Genomic DNA, 19,274 nt, shown 5'->3' on the forward strand with positions numbered 1-19,274 from the left:
TGCCAACCTCATTTACCGGCAACTCTGTCTCTCACTTGCTGTATTCCATCTACATGGGCCTTTCAGCAACTCTTGGACTTCCATCCCAAGCTATGTCTTTCCCTCGGGATGCTCCTCTCTCTTTTCCTGGCCAACGTCTTGTCATCTTTCCAATCTCAGCCAGCCATCAACCTTCTCCAGAAAGTCTTCCTCTGGTATACATTGGAATACTTTGCTAGGAGATCTCAAAGACCCACTTTCTTTTGCTGAACTCAAAACTCTGGGCCTCTTGGTGACTCTGCATGAGGGATGTGATGGTTGGAGTGTTGCCTGTTCCATTCAGAGAACTAACAGTCCACCTCATTTCTCCCAAGGTGGCTGGACAAGGATAAGGATGATGGGCAGCTGGTTCGAGAGTTGCTTCCCAGTGACAGTAATGCTACACTCAAGAGTGAGTTGTCTCCATGACCAAGTGATGGGTGTCCCGAGGGCATGTCAGGTGCCTCTTCAGCTAAATAGGACCTAGACTTTCAGAGAAGACACATCTTCACTTTGTTTCATGAAAACAGCACAGGGTGGTGGAGAAAAGAGGCATTGATGGAGGTCTGGAAACTTCTCATGTGTCTGTGTTTGAATGCTCTGTCCAAGCATGGCCATGGTGTTAGGCCCTGAATGAATATGAGTCAGCAGAGCAATAAGAACAATAGCACCAGCTGATGGCACCAAGCACGGGGACCCTGGTTTGTGAGAAAAATGCATTTTTTTAAAGCTGAGGCTCAAACCCAGGGCCTTGCGCTTGCTAGGCAAGCGCTCTACCACTGAGCTAAATCCCCAGAAATGCATTTTGAAGGGACTGTTAAATGAGGACTTTTAAACTGCTGAGCATTGTCCTGGAGCTCTGGAGTTTTCCTTACTAGTGATATGTGTCCAGATGCTGTGGTCTAACCATGCACTTTAGATAATGTTTAAAAGGGACACACCTCCAGAGTCCAGTAGCGCAGCACTCCATGTTTCCCTGGTGTAACTCATCTGAGCCCTGCAATAACTCCAGAGGGAGGCAGCTGTCCATTTGTCGTAAGGGGAAACCAAGGCCTGGAAGATGTAGATACTAACATTTACCTTTACTAAGGTCAGATCACACAGTTGAACTAGAACATCCAGTGAAGGGCTCAATGTCACAAAGCCTAAGAACTAGAAAGAAGCTCACGAGGAGAGGTCACTCATGTTTACAATAAGAGGATATGTGCCCCATGACCGGAACACTCAGGCCTGTGGTTGCTGATGGAACCGGGATGAGTTCCCAGAACATCTCTACCTTAGATTGCTGTTCCTCCCACTGCAGCAGGCTCCCATTCCACCGTGTAGACAGACTCACCCTCCTGCTCTCCTAGTCAGAGCCTTGGAAAGGTTTATATAGGAAAGGACATAAGGAAGAAGTCTTCTGGTTCTTGCTGCATCTTCAGCAGCAAAGTCATCTGTTTCTCCTAGTGCCTGTGGATGTCCCTGGTGGAGCTGAGCTGACAGGTGGCTGCAGATGGCCCCAGGGGAGCTCTGTTGCAGATGGGCCCAGGCATGGGGTCTTGCCTTATTTTCTCTAGACTACATCCTAGTGGGAAGAGCCTACAGGAGAAATGAATGACTGGCCTTTAACATGCTCTTTGTTGTCTAAGAAACACACCCTGGAGCCTGCTGGACAACTAGAGCTTGGCTGGTGTTGTCCCATAACTTACGTTTTCCTCTGGTGTTCTTCATTCCACACACAGGCTGGTGCAGAGATTTCTGGGAGATAAAGTGGGATAACATTGCACGGTGTCCTATAAGGGGAGGGAGCAGCTTTAAATACATACCAAGATTTTATGCCTGGATGGTGACTTTATTGTTACCATCTTGTGTCAAATGCCTGACCTTCTGAGCTCTACATCCCTTGCCTGTAAGGTTGGAATGAGAATACTTAGCAATAATAGCATAGAACGTTTGCCCAACGTGATAAGTACTGGAAAGCTCAATTGCCTTTAGTGCTGGTTCCTCACCCATCAGAAGCTGGATCAGAGGATTTCTGGAGATGCTTTGAGACTCTAGAGTGTGGGTGTTCTTGCCTAAAACTTACTTTCCTCACGGTCATCTACTACAGAACAGGAAGAGGCAGGGCCCTGGTTTTATAGATGAGGGGGCTCCACAGAGATGGAGGGAGCCCCTCTACTACCAGTTACAGGATCCGGGCTCCAGGTCCCAGTGTCCTGACTCCTAGCCTGGGTCTTCCCTGGCTATAGATTGTCCCCTTCTTTCCAACACCTCGATCCTTGTACAACCTGCACTAACTTCCTGTCTCTCTCTGCCTTGGCATGTTCAGACTTTCGCTATCACATCAGTGTGAAGACCGGGGATGTCTCTGGGGCCAGCACAGATTCTAGGGTGTACATCAAACTCTACGGAGAGAAATCTGACACCATCAAGCAGGTTCTTCTTGTCTCCGACAACAACCTCAAAGACTACTTTGAACGTGGCCGGGTAGATGAGTTCACGCTGGAGACTCTGAACATTGGAACTGTAAGTGTCCATCCCAGAATCAGATGATATTGTGTCCCCATGTTCCTACATTGGCCCACATGTGTCCACATACACATTCACATCTGCACTGATGTGCACATAGGTGAGCCCATTTTGAAGAATGAGAACCACACTCTTAGTGGTTGCTAGAGAGTATCTTGTTTCCCCCATGGACAAATAGCTGCAGATACATGAGCAGTAGTTATGCTTGTAGAGCATCTTTGAGGCTGTAATACACATTTTTAGTAACATTACCCCCAACATTTTTACCTACAGTCCTGGATTAATATAGATGGAGCATGGATGCTGAAGAGGGGGCGCTGGATTCAGGGAGGGAAAAGAAAGAAGGAAGGACCAAAGGGAGGGGATAAAATATTTCCCAATTCTGGATTTGAGTGTGTGTCTCCAAATGTCACTTGATGAGCACTGGGGTGGGGCATGCCCTTTGCAAACTCATCCCTGCCTTTCCTCCCCTGTGGGCTTCCCCCTCTTTCATGTGAACCCTCTTCTCTCATCAACCTGCACTCTAGGGAGAGGTCTTGTAGTCATTACCCCTTGAGGTGAATTAACTCCAAATAGATTTACATTTTAAGCTGAATTAATAATTATGAAATGATAAATTTTTCCCTTTCCCGAAGGATTTCTGGGTGCCCGAGGGGAGGGGGTTGACAGTAGAGGACCATGGAGACTTGCCCTCATGTTAGTGAAACTCTCTCAGTGAAGAGTGTGGCCAAGAGCTTGGGAGCCTAGCATTTCCAGACTCACCATGTGCAAGTTATTTAACCTTGTCTTTATCAATTGTCTCATTCCCAATGATGGAGATGCCATGGGGATTAGTATTAGTATTAAATTTGTTAGAATACCCACACACGTACAGTCAGGCCTCAGTACACACTGCTGAACGATTACTCCTCTCCAGTCTGAGGGGATGTAGAACTGAGTGACAGCTCTTGTCTTCTGGGAGCTTCCAGTCATGTCTGACAACAGACACCTGCCCTTGTTCTAACCCTTCCTTTCTCTCTACCTGGAACTGTGACAGTCCCGGCACCACAGAAAAGCAATGGCATCCCCCTGACTGGTCAGGCATCCCGGAGGGCCGTCAGGCTTTATAAACTGAAAACTGAGCAATTTCAGGGACTCCATATACTCAGCTGTGAGAGCTGTGACGGTGTTTCCCAAACAGCTGCAAAGAAGCCCTTAGCATGTGTGAGAGCAAAAACCAGGGCTTGAGTGGACAGTTTTCTAAATGTGGACTTTGAGCATCAGACATAGGTAGTGCCATCACCCACCCAACCAACCCATAAAGCAGCACAAAGGAAGAGTCAAGGCTGGAAGGGTTCTTAGAGGCCATCTGCTAATCCCATCTACTGTTACAATTAACCTGTATACAACATTTCCACAAGAATGACAGCTGTTCAAACCCCGAGAAACCAAATACACATAAGGACGATGATGGGGCCATCTGAGCTCTCATCCTTAGTTGCCCACAGGCGAAGATGTCACCGTGTCAAATATCGAAGCAAGTGAAGCTAGACTGTTCACAGACAGAGAACAATGTTCCCTGGGTCCGAGAATAAGAGGAGGATTCGGCACAGAACCACCCTGTTAGGAGAGGCTGTCTGCAAATTCTCTCACCCTACAGGGAGGGAATGACAAGGTGATGATGCAGAAATGTGCACCACTGTCTGACTTCCAATCAAAGCAAAGCAGTGATAGTTGTAGGACATGTGGAGCACTTAACTGCTCCTGCGGCCACAGGCCTTTTTTAAAAGTACCTAACAGAGTCCAAAGTCTTTGTCAACTCTGCCCACTACTCGCTTCTCACAGCTGACGGTGGAAGCGAGTTAGACTGAAAAGAAGAGGGTAGAGCCTCTGGGCAGGAATGACCACCTGAGTAGGCTGTTTCCCAGGGTCCTCATTGCCAGGACAGGCAGGATCAGAGCCCTCTCCCAAGGTGCTGGAGGCCCTAGTTGAAGGGAGATTTTTGCACCAGTACCTGGAGAGATGGAGGTGGAGGCATGAATATTTCTGCACACTGCTGTTCACACATCCTTCCTGGAGTTTCCTTCCAGATCAACAGGCTGGTGATTGGGCACGACAGCACAGGCATGCATGCAGGCTGGTTCCTGGGCAGCGTCCAGATCCGAGTGCCCCGCCAAGGCAAGCAGTATACCTTCCCTGCCAACCGCTGGCTGGATAAGAACCAGGCTGATGGGCGTCTGGAGGTGGAGCTTTATCCCAGCGAGGTCGTGGAGATCCAGAAATGTATGAAAGAGGCTGGGTGGGCCCTGTGCACCTCAGCATTACTCCCTTGTTCAATGGGGGAGGAGGAAGGATGGAATCAGAGGATGGAGGGGCCAACGGAAAGCAGGCCATGTGGTGACTGAGTTTTGTCTCCCTGTGGTGGGGAAAAGAGACACAGTGGTGTGTGTGTGTGTGTGTGTGTGTGTGTGTGTGTGTTGGGGGATGCATTCCTGTGGTCTCTAGCACTGTGTTTTTGGGAGGCAACAAGGGTTTGTTTCACAGATGACAAATGAGAGGACCCTGTGGGTAGAACTTTTATCTTGGAGAAATACAGAAGAAGAAAAAATAGGAAATGTTTATTCTCAACCCTGTGGAGAGCTGTGGGACATAATCTACATCTTTCCTTAGGAAAACCAACAGAGGAGGTCGGACTTTTCTTTTAATAAATGTCTATTGAGGTTTCTCCAGCCAGTCCCACCTTGGGCTTTGTGAAGGTAGCTGTTAACAAAACAGACCAAAGTCGTGTCCTTGTGAGAGAGAGAGTGAGCAGACTGTCTAAGTGGGAAGTGGGAGCTCGGGGGAGGATGGAGCAGTGAGAGAGTGGTGGTAGGGTGAGTGGACAGGCCTTGTGAGCAGCTTTTTCTGAGCAGCAGAAGGTCAGGATGGCCCTGGCCCTGTCTTCCAGTATCTGTGAGTTGAGCCCTCACTCATGGTAGGGCGGAGGCTCCCAAGGGTGCCCAGAGGCTGTGGCCCACATCCCATTTATTCACGGCCACTCTATATCCATATCTCTCCTGAGGGCAGATGTTTGTAGCTTTCTTCCCACAGCCTTCTTCTCAGGAATTCTCTTAAGAAGCAACATAAAGCTGAGGCGACTCTCCTTCAGCCAGAACGGCATGTGCTTGCTGACCAAACATGGCCAGCTGGGTTAGGATCCCCAGCACTTCCCAAAGAGCTAGGTGTGACGGTACATGTCTGCAATCCCAGCGCTGAGTGGGTCAGAGGGAAAGGAGAACAGCGAGTCTCGTGAGCTCGCTGGCCAGGTAGTCAACTGGCTAAGTTAATAAGCTAAGGTTTTGGTAAAAGACCCAGTCTCAAAAAAATTAAGGTGGAGAGTGAGAGAGGATGACACTCCATGTACACACACACACACACACACACACACACACACACACACACACACAACCCACAAAACAAAACAAAACAAAAACTAGCTTTACCTAAAAAGCAATCCCGATATTGTCTTCTACCAAGTCTTGGAGTACTCCTATCAGTAGACACATGGTGCCATAGACCTTTAGGGAGACACATCTACTCCATTTGCATGCCTCTAGTGCTACCTACCGTTACCATGTTTCCACTACCCTCTAATACCTTGGTAAATATCATTTCAAAACACGCACAGCCTCTTCTGGGCAGGACATGTTCTGAAAGGTGCTTCTATTTAAATGAGCACTATTGTTCCAACCGCTTGTCCTTTACTAAAATGAAGGAAAATAAATGCAACTTTTGCTTCCTCCTGCCCTGTTGTATCTGCCCAGCATCAGCAGCTTTGTAATTTAATTTAATTTTTGTTGCTACAGTGTAGCATTGCAATAATATAGTAGTAGTAGTCTATAGTATTTTAAATCATATGAATTGGCTAACAGTTCTATACTCCACGAGTTCAGTACTAATGTACTGGCATCTGATGAGAGCTCTCTTGATGCATTCTAACATGGCAGATAGGGATGGAGAAAGAAGGGGACACACTCAGTCTCAGCCAGAAGGGTTGAACCCTCACAGCCTGATCACTTCTTAAGCCTCTATATCTTATAATAGCAATTAGATTTCAGTATGAGTCTTAGAGGGAACAAACTGTAGCAGGCAGGCAGATAACAGTGCCAGCTGGTACATGAAGTCCCCCTCACTTCTGATTTCCAAGGACACATGTGTTGCAATGGATGACTAGATGTCACAGTCGATTGCATAGGTTTGCCATTTTGACAACCCACTCAATTCCTCTAAGCCTAAGCTTGTCCATCTGCAAAATGTAGGCTCCGTGCATTGGGAATGTTAGAGAAGACGATGCCTGTGAAGGATCAGGCATGCGGGATGGCCTTGGGAAGTGCATGTGGGAAGGGTGGGGAAATGGTTATTGCTATCATTGTTGTCATTACTAAATGCCCCATTTCTCCTGCATGTGTCCACCTAGTGGTCCACTACGAGGTTGAGGTTTGGACAGGGGACGTAGGTGGTGCAGGCACCACTTCCCGAGTCTATGTGCAGATCTATGGCGAAGAAGGCAAGACTGAAATACTCTTCCTCTCCAGCCGCTCCAAAGTTTTTGATCGGGCATCCAAGGACATATTCCAGGTGTGTGAGAGTGAGGCAACAGGGTGCCAACAGAGGACTAGCAGTTGATATGGTGGTGCCCTGGGTAGTCTTATTTCCTCACCCAACACCCACTGGAGAACAGGTTGCCTCCCTGGAGCTGAATGGGAGATGTTCCCTGGAGAACTAAACTTCCCTTGGGTTCATGGGGGATTCTTGGAAGCAAGGATCAGTGTAGAGTTTTGAACGGAGAAGGAGCAAACATGGATGTTTGCCCATGTTCTACCTTGTGCCCATGAATGGTAACTTCTTTCTTGGACTTGAGTTTGAGGGCCTGCAATGACTAGGAGTCCTTCCTGGCCTTATACCTGAGTCACCTGGTGATCTTTGAGAAAAAGTACTGCCTCATTCATACTAGACAAATCAGTCTTTGGAAGTGGGTGTGTTCTCTGAGATGACTTTCTATTGGAAGTTCAATCAGTGATTCCAATACACTGTTCAGTCTGCAGTGATTAGTTCTTTCACCCAGGATGGCACCAGGGCTGGTCCCTCTGCCCATTCCCTGTCTATGGCTCTGATTCTGAACTTCTCCCAGGCTGGTGACAAGTCCATATTTCTTAGGCAGGCTCCTGAGAGGTAGCAGGGTTTGCTAATGAGTTTTTAATGTCCTTGAGCCTCCTCTCTCCACACTGCAAGTCTTTGCCTAGAAGGAAAAAAAGACATAAATGTGAGCATATTGTTGGTAAGGCAAGAGGTACAGAACCACTGCGTATTTTATGCTGGATATGAAAGCATTTGTGTATGTATATATGTGTACAAGCACATGTGTGCATCACAGACATGTGTGTAGAGGAAGCATGCTTATGCTGGGTGTTCCATGTGTGTTTTTGTACCACAAACACCTTGGTCTTTGGTGAAAAGCCTTCTCCAATGCCCAGGAAAGGTCATGAGTTGGGGCCAGGCCAGGGTCACAAATGTCTGGAAGATTGCAGGCACAGGGCCCTCATTGGGTCACATGTCTTCATACACTAATGAGAGGCCCAAGCCTGTGTATCTGACCTTTTGGGACCTCCTCAGCTTCCTCATCGGTATAATCCAGCTTTGTAATTACTGCCTGGCTGGCTTCACAGTCCCCATAGCAATAAGAAGAACCAGTGTCAGATATGCAGTCATAGAAATGTAATTGAACAGAGCACAGTTCCCATCCCCTGAGTAACAAGAGAAAGTCTGCTCCTTACAAAGGTGGGTTAGCTCCATTGTGTTTCTGAATGTGAAGCCAGGAGAGCTGTGTCTTCTGGGTCTGGAATTAAAGGGTAGGACACTGAACCATGGGGCAGCTTTGGGCCTCAGATCATTGGCACTCAAATGGGAGGACTGGTGGAACTTGACTTTGATAAGAGTCCAACATGAAGACGGCTCAATGTCAAGGTGCTCCAGAGAGCCAAGCACACTTCATGTTGAGCTCCCCACAAAGTCTGAACCTCAGACCCCTCTTCCTGAGAGTGCGGGACCCATGACACAGTGACAGTGAATTCGAGGTGGAGCCACTGTGCCCTAGGCCCACCAGAAGAGACTCCAAATGATGATCTGTGTCCTTAAAGGGAACTCATGGCTTGTATTAATTTCTTTTCTCATTACTGTGACAAAATACTGGGAAAAAAAAATCAACCTAAGGACAAAAAGGTGTATTTCTATTTATGGTTTAAAATTGATAGAGTCCATCACGACAAAGAAGGCATGGTGGCAGGGGTGTGAGGCAGCTGGACACATTGCGTCACAGTGGCCAAGCAGAAAGCAGCAGGGGAAGTGGCTGGGTTATAACAACTTGAGGTCCACTCCTAGTCACTCAGTCCCTTCAACAGGGCCTTACCTCTTAAAGGTCTCACAATCCTCCAAAGACTGCCAGCTGAAGACTGGGTGTTCAGGCCTAGGAGCCTACGGGGCTCATTTCATTGTCAGAACACAGCACAGCTCCAGAGTATCTGGGTGGCAGGATAGAACCAAGGCCAGCTAAGTCCTGGGCCCCCTTTGAGCTCAAGAGTCTGGTAAACCAAGGTTATGTGATTGGGAGGGATAGGGACCTCAGAGAAAATGGGTGAGGATTTTGTTTATTTGTTACCAAAAAGAAACATACTTCTTTGCTTCTTGCTAAATGGTATCTTCCTAATTGTGTTCACATGAAGATGTTGTCTGTGGTTTTTGTTTTTTGTTTTTTTTAATTTTTTGTTTTCTTTTTGTTTGTTTGTTTTTGTTTTTGTTTTTGTTTTTTGTTTTGTTTTGTTTTTTTGGAGGCAGGGTTTCTCTGTGTAGCCCTGGCTGTCCTGGAACTCACTCTGTAGGCAGGTTGGTCTGGAACTCACAGAGAGATCCCCCTGCCTCTGCCTTCTGAGTGCTGGGATTAAAGGCATGAGCAACCACTGCTGCCAGGCTCTTGTCTGTGTGTTTTTAAGGTAATAATGAGGCCCAGGATTGTGAATAGGAGGTAAGAAGGGAATAGCCACAGGCCTGGCAGGATGAGGGAGCTGTATGAGCCAGGATACAGAAGAAAGAGTAGGGCGAAAGAGAGGAAAAGCAGGGAGATGAACTCCACAGGAGTTAGAAACGTTTTTCCTTAAGCCTGGGGAAGGGCCAGACACAGTGGGAGAGAGGGAACTTTCAAACTTCTGAGCGGGAGCCCAGACCTCTCTACACTGAAGCTCAGCACTGGGGGAGGCAGGGAGGACGGCAGGGGCCATGTCAGCCACCGCCCTGCACTTTGCACAGCTGGAAGCGGCAGATGTGGGCGAGATCTACAAGATCCGACTGGGACACACAGGCGAGGGCTTTGGGCCCAGCTGGTTCGTGGACACGGTGTGGCTGCGGCACTTGGTGGTGCAGGAGGTGAACCTGACACCCGAGGAGGAGGCCCGGAAGAAGAAGGAGAAGGACAAACTGCGGCAGCTGCTGAAGAAGGAGAGGCTGAAGGCCAAGCTGCAGAGAAAGAAGAAGAAAAAGAAGAAAGGCAGCGATGAGGAGGATGAGGGCGATGAGGAGGAGTCCTCGTCAGAAGAGTCCTCATCTGAAGAGGAAGAAGAGGAAGAGACAGAGGAGGAAGAGGAAGAGGAGGAGTTTGGGCCAGGGATGCAGGAAGTGATCGAACAGTACAAGTTTGAAGCCAACCGCTGGCTGGCCCGGGGCAAGGAGGACAATGAGCTTGTCGTGGAATTGGTCCCAGCCGGTCGGCCTGGTCCTGAGCGTAAGCCTGGAAAGGGGCGGGGGGGGGGGGGGGGGATGACACATTTCCACTAAAGGGACCAAGGAGGTGGCAGGGTGACTCAGTGTCTCTCAGGTAGAGACTGAGTAGGTGGGACCCCACTGTGGTTCACAAATAGCTCTCCTGACCTGCACCTGGAAAGCAACCATTGACCCCTCTGTTTGGAGCTAAGCACTACCTTGACCTGTGCCTCTTAAGGGGAAACATTGGCTTTGTTAGGGACTTTCACACATCTTGATATATCCAAATATGGGGGTAAGGTAGGAGGATTGCTGAGGCCCAGTAGCTCTTGGTGTCATGGCAAGTGCAAGTCTTGGATGGGAGGAGGGTACGCTGGTATGGCCATAGCAGTAGACCCTTCCAGCTTCCAGGGTCTACCTGGTTCCAAGAGCCCGGGCCACTGCTCTACCTTGTGTCCCTGGTGTTCTCAATGCTGCATCTCTCTGTGTCTCTAGCCAATACCTACGAGGTCCAGGTGATCACAGGGAACGTGCCCAAGGCTGGCACTGATGCCAACGTCTACCTGACCATCTATGGTGAGGAATATGGGGACACAGGGGAGCGGCCCCTGAAGAAATCAGACAAGTCCAACAAGTTTGAGCAGGGCCAGGTAGAGTGAGAGCTTTCTGGGCCTGGGTGGGTGAGAGCCTGATAGGGAACAGTTTGCCCACAGCAGCCTCAGCCAGTATTATGTCTGCTGTGTGTCTAACAGGGTATTGCATTCAGTCTAGTGAGGCCGCAGCTAGCCTTCTGTGGGCACCAGTATTTTGTGGAGAGTTGTGAAAACACTCTAGGTAGAATCCCGTAGGCTAGTTGGTCCTCAGGGTCAGCTAGAGAATACTGTATTTAGACACGAAGTGAGCTTTAATATACATATTTATTTATGTTTTTTGTGTATGGGTGTTTTTGCTTGCATGTGTGTCTGTGCACTGTGTGCATTCTATTCCCACAAAGGTCATAAGAGGGCATTAGATCTCCTAGGACTGGAGTCATAGGCAGCTATACACTACCACGTGGGCTGGGAATCCAATCAGTCTTCTAGAAGAGGGACGAATGTTCTTAACTACTGAGCCATTTCTCCAGCCCCTGAGTTTGAACCCAGCCTTGATTCAAAATTTTTTCTTTGCTTTTACATACCAACCCCTCCCTCCCCTTCTCCTGCTCTCCCCCTCACGTACCCCCATCCCACCCCATGCCCTCCTCATAAGGGGTAAGGCCTCCCTTGGATAGTCAACACAGGCTGGCATGTCAAGTTGGGGCAGGACCTAGCTGCCCCTCGTTGCATCAAGACTGAGTGAGGCATCACACCACAGGGAATGTCACCCTCCTATTCTTGCTCCTCTCTCCAGACCAGGTTCTCTTGTCAACACAGGAAGGGACAATAAATCAAATCTATGAAAATAGTTTCCAGCTCATGCCGTAAGCTTTTCCTTACCCTTTCCACCCCATGCTTCCTTTCAGCATCCCTCCCACGATTCAGTACTGGGTTTTGTTTCTGCATCTTAGTACCTTACCTTGGCAAGTTACAGCCATTGTATTCCTGGATTGGGGCATCACTGTAGAGGGCAGATGGGTAGAGTTGCTGCAATCGGTGTTAACACTGCATGCGTGTTGGATAATAGAACAGCCATGTGCCATGTAACATTTCAGTTGACAATGAATGGCATATGTGATGTGGTCCCCTAAGTGTATATCACCCAGTGACATCACACCATCTCAATTTGTGTAAGCACATAGTGTGATATTTGCATAGTGACAAAATTTACCTTGCAACATGTTTCTCAGAACATTATCCCTATTCTTAAATGCCCATGACTATATTGTATTGAAGTTAACACAAGTTTGATCATTGTATGGTGTTAAATGAGAATGTCCTTGTTATTAGGGGTCCACATTGAAATATTTAGGAATAAAGGATTATAGTATTTACCACCTGCTTTAAATTGATGTGAAAAAAAGGGCAAAGAAAGTAAGATCATACGAGAGAGAGACAAAATAGAGTAATCCAACTAATGTTGCATGTAGGGGCAGCATCTAAGAGAAGGCAGGCCATGGTTATATCTATTTCTGAAAGGTTTCTGAAGTTTTGAGATCTTTTTTAAAATAAAGAGTCCAGAAGATCCCACTCACTTACTGGGTCTCTGTTTTACCTCCTTTCTCTGATGCATATGGCGACCCACAGAAGTCTGTGAACCACAGAATACATGACTCACATTCCACTCATCTTCCACCAAAGTGAGGGGCATGTCCAAATCTTCTTTTCTGTAGTCTCCTTGGGTTTTCTCAGGACTGGCTCATGGAAGAGGTTCACACAAACAGGGCTGAAGGAGATTGTGCACATATGCACACTAAGAATAGGGTCTAAGTATACCCTTCTCTGATTCTTCCCAAATGTGAAATCCATCCAAGCAGTCGAGGCACATGCCTTTAATCCCAGCACTTGGGAGGCAGAGGCAGGTGAATCTGTGAGTCTGAGGCCAGCCTGGTTTACGGAGCAAGTTCCAGGATAGCCAAGGTTACACAAAAGAAACCCTGTCTGAAAAACAAAAACAAACAAACAAACAACAACAAAAACCAAACATGAAATCCAGCTCACTTGTCTCTCTTCTGCCTCTCTCAAGGCCATTGTCTTTCTCCTTCCATTTTCTTTAATACAGTGCAAGTGAGAAAATGTCCTCATAGGCCCTGTTTATAAAGCAACAGTGTAAGAACTGGGCATAGCAGTGCACACCAGTAACCTTAGCTCTTGGGAGGCAGAGGCAGGAGGATGACAAGTTCAAGACGAACCTAAACTTTAATGCGGAGCTCAAAAAACCCAAAAAGTATGGTGCTAACAAGACCAAGGAGCTGCATTTTCCTCACCAACCCCTGGTTGCTTTGGGTTCTATGATCTTCCTTTGGGTACTTGAGACAGGAGCTGAAGGCAGTGGTGGGGGGAGGGGAGGACATGTGTTGCTCCTCTGAGTCATGCTTTCTCTACTCCTAGACAGATACCTTCACCATCTATGCCATTGACCTGGGGGCTCTGACCAAGATTCGGATTCGCCATGACAACACAGGCAACAGGCCAGGCTGGTTCCTGGACAGGGTAGACATCACTGACATGAACAGTGAGATCACGTGAGTGGGACTGAGGGGAGTGAGAGGAGACACTAGTGCCTGGCACTAAACTGGCCCTAGAGAGAGGACCAGGTATTGGGAGGTGATGTCTGAGGGTGAGGGTGGGTTGGCCAAGGCCAGGATGACCATCAAGGAATCATGGTGGGCATTGCCTTTCTTCTCTCCCTCCCAGAAGTTCTTGCCCTGTCAGAAAACAGTCCTATAGAACACCCACTTCAGCATCTCACCCAAACTCTCCATGGAGAAATCAACTTACAGCACCCAGTTTTCATGCTCTAGGGGCCAGAGATCAGCAACATTTTCTAAAACATTTCCAGTTTTGAACAGCATTCGATCCCTGTAGAAGGCTCTCTGCTGGAAAAGCACAAGCTGAGCCTTAGCTGAGCATACTGGTGCACAGCTTTAATCCCAGCACTCAAGAGGCAGAGGAAGAGGCAGAGGCAGAGGCAGAGGAATCTCTGTGAGTTCAGTGCCAGCTTGGTCTACAAAGTGAGTTCTAGGCCAGCCAGAGATAGTAAGACCCTGTCTCAAAACAAAAAAAAGCAACCTAAAATGATGCTGAAATGGGAAATCTTGCTGTCTGCCAATCAAACTTTATTTGTGCACACTGAAATTTGAATTTCATGCCCCCAAATGCTATTTATCTTTCTACTTTTTCTTCTCAACCAGATGCAAAATCCATGGTTAGCATGATGTATGTGAGCAGGTGGTAGACTGAACTGGTACCTGTTGGAGACTTGTAGTAGTTACCCTCTGACCTAGGCTGGGAAGAAGGTATTTGGTCCTCCCTATAGACAAAGGAGCTCTTGCACCCTGGGAGGTTAAGCCCTAGCCCCATATCTTAGTTAGGATTTGTATTGCTATAAAGAGACACCATGACCATGGCAACTCTTATAAAGAAAGCATTTAACTGGGGTGGCTCGCTTACTGTTTCAGAGGTTCAGTCCATTGTCATCATGATAGGGAGCATGGTGTTCAGGCAGACATGGTGCTGGAGCTGAGAGTGCTACATCTTGCAGGCAACAGGAAGTCAACTTAAGGTCACATTGAGGGAAGTTTGAGCAAAGCAGTCCTCAAAGCCCGCCCCCACAGTGACACGTTTCCTCCAACAAGGTCACACCTCCTAATAGTGCCACTCCCTTTGGGGGCCATTTTCTTTCAAACTACCACATTCCACTCCCTGGTCCCCAAAGGCTTATAGCCATATCATAATGCAAAAAAATGCATTCAGTTTAACTTCAAAAATCTCCATAATCTATAGCAGTCTCAAACTTGTTACAAAGTCCAAAGTCTCTTCTGTAATCCCTCTGTAAAAATCAAAACAAAAAAGCAGATCCTATACTTCCAACATATAATGGTACAGGACATACACTACCATTCCAAACCTCAGGGAAGGGAGCATAGTGAGGAAATACTGGAGCAAAGCAAGACTGAAAACCAACTGGGCAAATTCCAAACTCTTTATCTTCATGTCTGATGTAAAAACTCTCTTCAGATCTCCAACTTCATTCAGGTTTGACTACAACACACGTCTTTCTCTTGGGTTGGTTCCACTTCCTGTGGCAGCTCTCCCTGGCATGTACTCCCCAACTCTGGCATCTCTAACATGTTCAGGTCTCCAAGGCTTCAACTTCACAGCTTCTCTACTAGGAATCCATTCAGGGACATCTCTGACATATGTCTGGCCTTAGTGGCTTTATTCCAAAGCTCTTTCTTCTATCCTTGACTCTAAAGCCAGAACCACGTGACCAAAGCTGCTGAGTTCTGCTGCTTACAGGGGCTGGAACATGCCCCCCCTCATTCGATTACATCTACACCAGCTTTCTGTCCTTCACTGCTTGGCTGTCCTGAAACTTGCTCTGTAGACTAGGCTGGCCTCAGACTCAGAGATTTGCTAGCCACTGCCTTCCCAGTGCTGGGATTAAAGGTATGCCCCACCATACCCTGCTCTAAGCTTCTCTTAAGTTCCCTTTTACAAGTTGGAAACTTAACTGAGTGGGATCCTTCCCAAAGGTCACCACTCCCTTTATTCCACTCCTTAATCCATTTTTCTCCTTGAACAGAGGATTTATCTCCATTCCACTTTCTGGTACTTTTTTTCTCCTCAAATATTTTCCCCTGCTTAGCTTGCTCCTTTTCATTGTGAATCTTCATTAGAGTTACCATTAATATTCATACAACTGAGTCTATACTAGGCTGTTTTGAGATTTCTTCTGCCAATGGAATTAATCCAAAACTCTTCACTTTAGCCTCAGCAAACTTTTTGGACAAGAGCAAAAGGTAGCTACTTTCTTCGCCAAAATACCACAAGAACAATCTCCAGGCAACATACTAAAATTCTCCTCTGAAACCTCTTGAGTGAACCCTCCATAATTCAAATAACTCTTAGTGCCTATGTCTTCCATGCTTTTACTAGTATGGTTCATTAAGCAGTGCTTAAAGCATGCCATTGCTTTCATAACCCGAAGTACCAAAGCCCAAATTCCTCCAAACCAACACATGGTCAGGCCTATCACAACAATGCACTCCTGGTACCAACTTCTGTCTTAGTTAGGGTTCTATTGTTGTGAAAAGACACCATGACCATGGCAACTCTTATAAATAAAAAACATTTGTCTGGGGTGGCTTGTTTACAATTTCAGAGGTTCAGTCCATTGTCATCATGATAGGGAGCATGGGGGCGTGCAGGCAGATGTGGTCCTGGAGCTGAGAGTGCTACATCTTGCAGGCAACAGGAAGTCAACTGATGTCACACTGAGGGAAGCTTGAGCAAATGAGACCTCAAAGCCCAACCCCACAGTGACATGTTTCCTCCAACAAGGCCACACCTCCTAATAGTGCTGCTCCCTTTGAGGGACATTTTCTTTCAAACCACCACACTCCAGAACCAGCTGGTGCCAGAGTAAGGCCTGGTATCCAGACCACTGATATGAGCTGTGGTGTATTTCCTACCACTAGGTCACACTGCCTCCTGGATGAGGGAATCTAGAGTAACTGAGCTGAAAGAAGGTTCTTCCATGTGGAGTTAAGTGGTAATAGGGTAAAAAGCAGGCTAGCTCTGGAATGGTGTCAGGACTGCTGAGGGCTGACAGTATGTGAAATTTAGTAAGCACTTAATAACTAAATGTGTGTTGGATACATTTCTTAGACTGCAGCTTGCTGTCTCATCCTATTCTCCCCAAACCCTACCTGGTCATTTCAAGGGCACCTGACGCACACCTCACAGATAACTCAGTATTCTGGTTGCCAAAGCAATCCTGTGATGAAGACCACAGGGTCCTGACCTGGGTGGATCCCCTGCCTATCCATGCTAGGGTACCCAGCACATGCTGCTGCCTCTCTAACAAACTGACTTAGTGGTGCTGCCCTGCTTACTTCCCAAGATGCCCCTGCAAGTCAAAGGCAAAAGCTCAGAAAGGACAGGCTGGAGAGAGACGCACCCAGCGTCCCATCCGGCTCAGTCAGGGTTAGTTTCTCTGTTCCGTTGATTTGACATTTCTGGCCCAGCCCAACAATTTAAAAATTATTGTAGCTTTGTAGTCTATTTGAATGTCTGTCAGCACGTGTCCTCTTTCATTATCCTGTAAGAATATTAGCTATTCTTACCTTTTCCAAATCAAGACATTAAGTGATTTGGAAGAAAAAAAAAAACCGAAAAGCTCTTCTTGGGAGTTTGATTGTTCTGCCATTAAATGAATGTGTGGGGAATTGTATATTTAGAAATTAAAGTGCCACCCCCTGGGTACATCCCTTCTCCTGTCCAACTGTTCCTTTGTGCGCCTCAGTCATTTGCAACCATTTTCTACTCTGACGGCTGCGGGTTCTGGTTAAGTCCATGTCCCGGCAGAGTGAGTTTCTGTCTCTCACTGGTCTTTGCTTCCTTCCTCATCTCTCCGTCCCGCCCCTTGTTTTTTCTGTGCACGAGTCTCTGGTTTGTTCTTCATGAGTGAGAAGCCCTCTTCAGTGAGGGCTGTCATGAGCTGGCTTCAACAGCCTTCACACTGACGATGAGCAGAGCTTCATCTAGGAGAAAGAGAAATCAACAGAAGACAGAATCACAGCAGTGGATCTCCCGGAAACACTGCTTGCCTTGAGAGGTCCCAGCACCTTCCCTGGGCTCTCCCAGCCTTTACAGGGCAGGGAAATGCCCAGTAGTCAGGGGGTTGAGAACACTCACGCCATCCTTACCTGACTGAGGACCGAGGTAGCAACCTCCCTTCCAACTGGTTCTCCTGGATCCCTCTTTCTCACGCCCACCCCCAACCTGCTAGCTGAATGTGGTGGCCCCTGGCTCAGATGAGCATGAATCTGAGTCTGTGGTGCCATTCTGAAGATTAACCCTTCTGGTCACAACCTCCTGACTTGCCATCTTGTGTCACCCAGACCAGAATCCTGCAGGCCTTTGCCATAAAACCTACAGAGGCTCCTGTCTCCTATAGGATGAACAAACGCATGTCCCGGCTGCCTTCTATACTCTCTCCATTCTGGTCCCAGCCTGCCCTGCCCCCTACCTTCATTTTGCTCAGTTCATGTTATTCCTTGAGCCAAACAAAAATGGATCTTCCTGGAGCCTTTACATTGGTGGTCCCTTCTGCTTGGCATCCCCCACCCCCCAGCTCCCTGTCCCTGTGTTTAGTCAGGTCTCTACCCAGGTGTTACTGCTTTGTGGACCCCTGGCATGCCCTCTCTAGCCTTTCCTCTGGATCCCTTTTTATCTGGCCTATTTAGCCGTTATCATTTCTCCACAGTGGCACATGTAAGAAGTGACTTCCTCTCTGTTGTCACTATTGTGGTCCCCCAGCATCCAGAAGAAAGCTTAGCTGAGTAATGGCCAAGTTCAAAGTTTCTGAGTTCTAGACTGATGCTATTGCCATTAGCAGCACTATCTGCTACTTGTACTTGATATTGTCCTGTTGTTAGCTTACACACAAAACTGGGAAGTACCATCTCAGTCCATTTACTCATTTGTTTGGGGGCATTCATTGTACAGCAAGATGTATACTTAGCCTTCTTCTTGCTTTTAATTTGAAGCCAGGTCTCACTAAGTTACCTGGACTTCTGATCCCCCTACCCCAGCCTTCCTGGTAGTGGGGATTCAGGTTCAGTGCCAACAGGCCCTGTTAACTATTTATACCTAACAGTGCTCGACTGTGCAATCTCTTTAGTCAACTTTTACTTTCAAGTAAGGTGTGTGTGTGTGTGTGTGTGTGTGTGTGTGTGTGTGTGTAAACGGGTCCCAAGCTCCAATTCCATGTGCCCCTCCTATTCACTCAGCCTGGAGCTCCTTCCCGCCTCCTCCTGGTCTGAGCTGTGTGCTTTGCCTCTCTGATCCAGAACACCTGCTTGCCCTGTGCTTCATTTCTTACCAGTCTTTGCCTGCTATGTATTCTGGCTCCGGAGACCTGCTTGAGCCAGACTTCTGTGCGAGGACAGAAGGGTCACTAGGGCCAGTACCCCTGGACTTACATGTGTGGTTATTCACCCTGGGAGAAAGAAGGCTAAATATCCCATTTCCAGCCCTGCCCTGGCTCCGGCTGAGATCTGCTTCTTCCTGTTGGAAGCAGATTCCAAGGGGAGGTCTGCTGGCTGGCACTGCAGCCGTGAGCGTGGCGGCCTTCAGAATCCTGCTGCAGGTGTCTCAGGGACAATGGAGTCCCACCAAGTGGAAGCATGTGGTGGTGCAGTGTGAATCCAGCAGGTGCCAGTGAGAGGAGGGAGCCTTTCCTTTCTAGTTTCTGCTCCCGCCCCCTTTACCTCCTAGACTCTTTCTCTGAGAGTCTGTCTGTCTGTCTGCTTCTGCCCTTGCCCTTGCTGGCTC

The 19,274-nt window shown here is 47.7% G+C and overlaps 1 protein-coding gene across 3 annotated transcripts in view; it reads left to right on the forward strand.

Annotated features, from left to right (window-relative positions):
• Positions 1-19,274, forward strand: part of Loxhd1 (lipoxygenase homology domains 1) — a 159,054-nt gene that overhangs the window by 74,500 nt on the left and 65,280 nt on the right. For 2 of the 3 annotated variants that reach the window (XM_036205229.1, XM_036205230.1), the window contains exons 15-21: positions 354-430; positions 2,330-2,526; positions 4,599-4,791; positions 6,965-7,125; positions 9,847-10,318; positions 10,792-10,946; positions 13,323-13,456. In XM_036205229.1, the coding sequence (XP_036061122.1) occupies positions 354-430; positions 2,330-2,526; positions 4,599-4,791; positions 6,965-7,125; positions 9,847-10,318; positions 10,792-10,946; positions 13,323-13,456 (1,389 nt within the window). The remainder of the gene's footprint in view (positions 1-353; positions 431-2,329; positions 2,527-4,598; positions 4,792-6,964; positions 7,126-9,846; positions 10,319-10,791; positions 10,947-13,322; positions 13,457-19,274) is intronic. The other variant, XM_036205231.1, reaches the window with a different exon arrangement.

This window comes from Onychomys torridus, chromosome 13, assembly GCF_903995425.1.
Source record: "Onychomys torridus chromosome 13, mOncTor1.1, whole genome shotgun sequence".
NCBI lineage: Eukaryota > Metazoa > Chordata > Mammalia > Rodentia > Cricetidae > Onychomys > Onychomys torridus.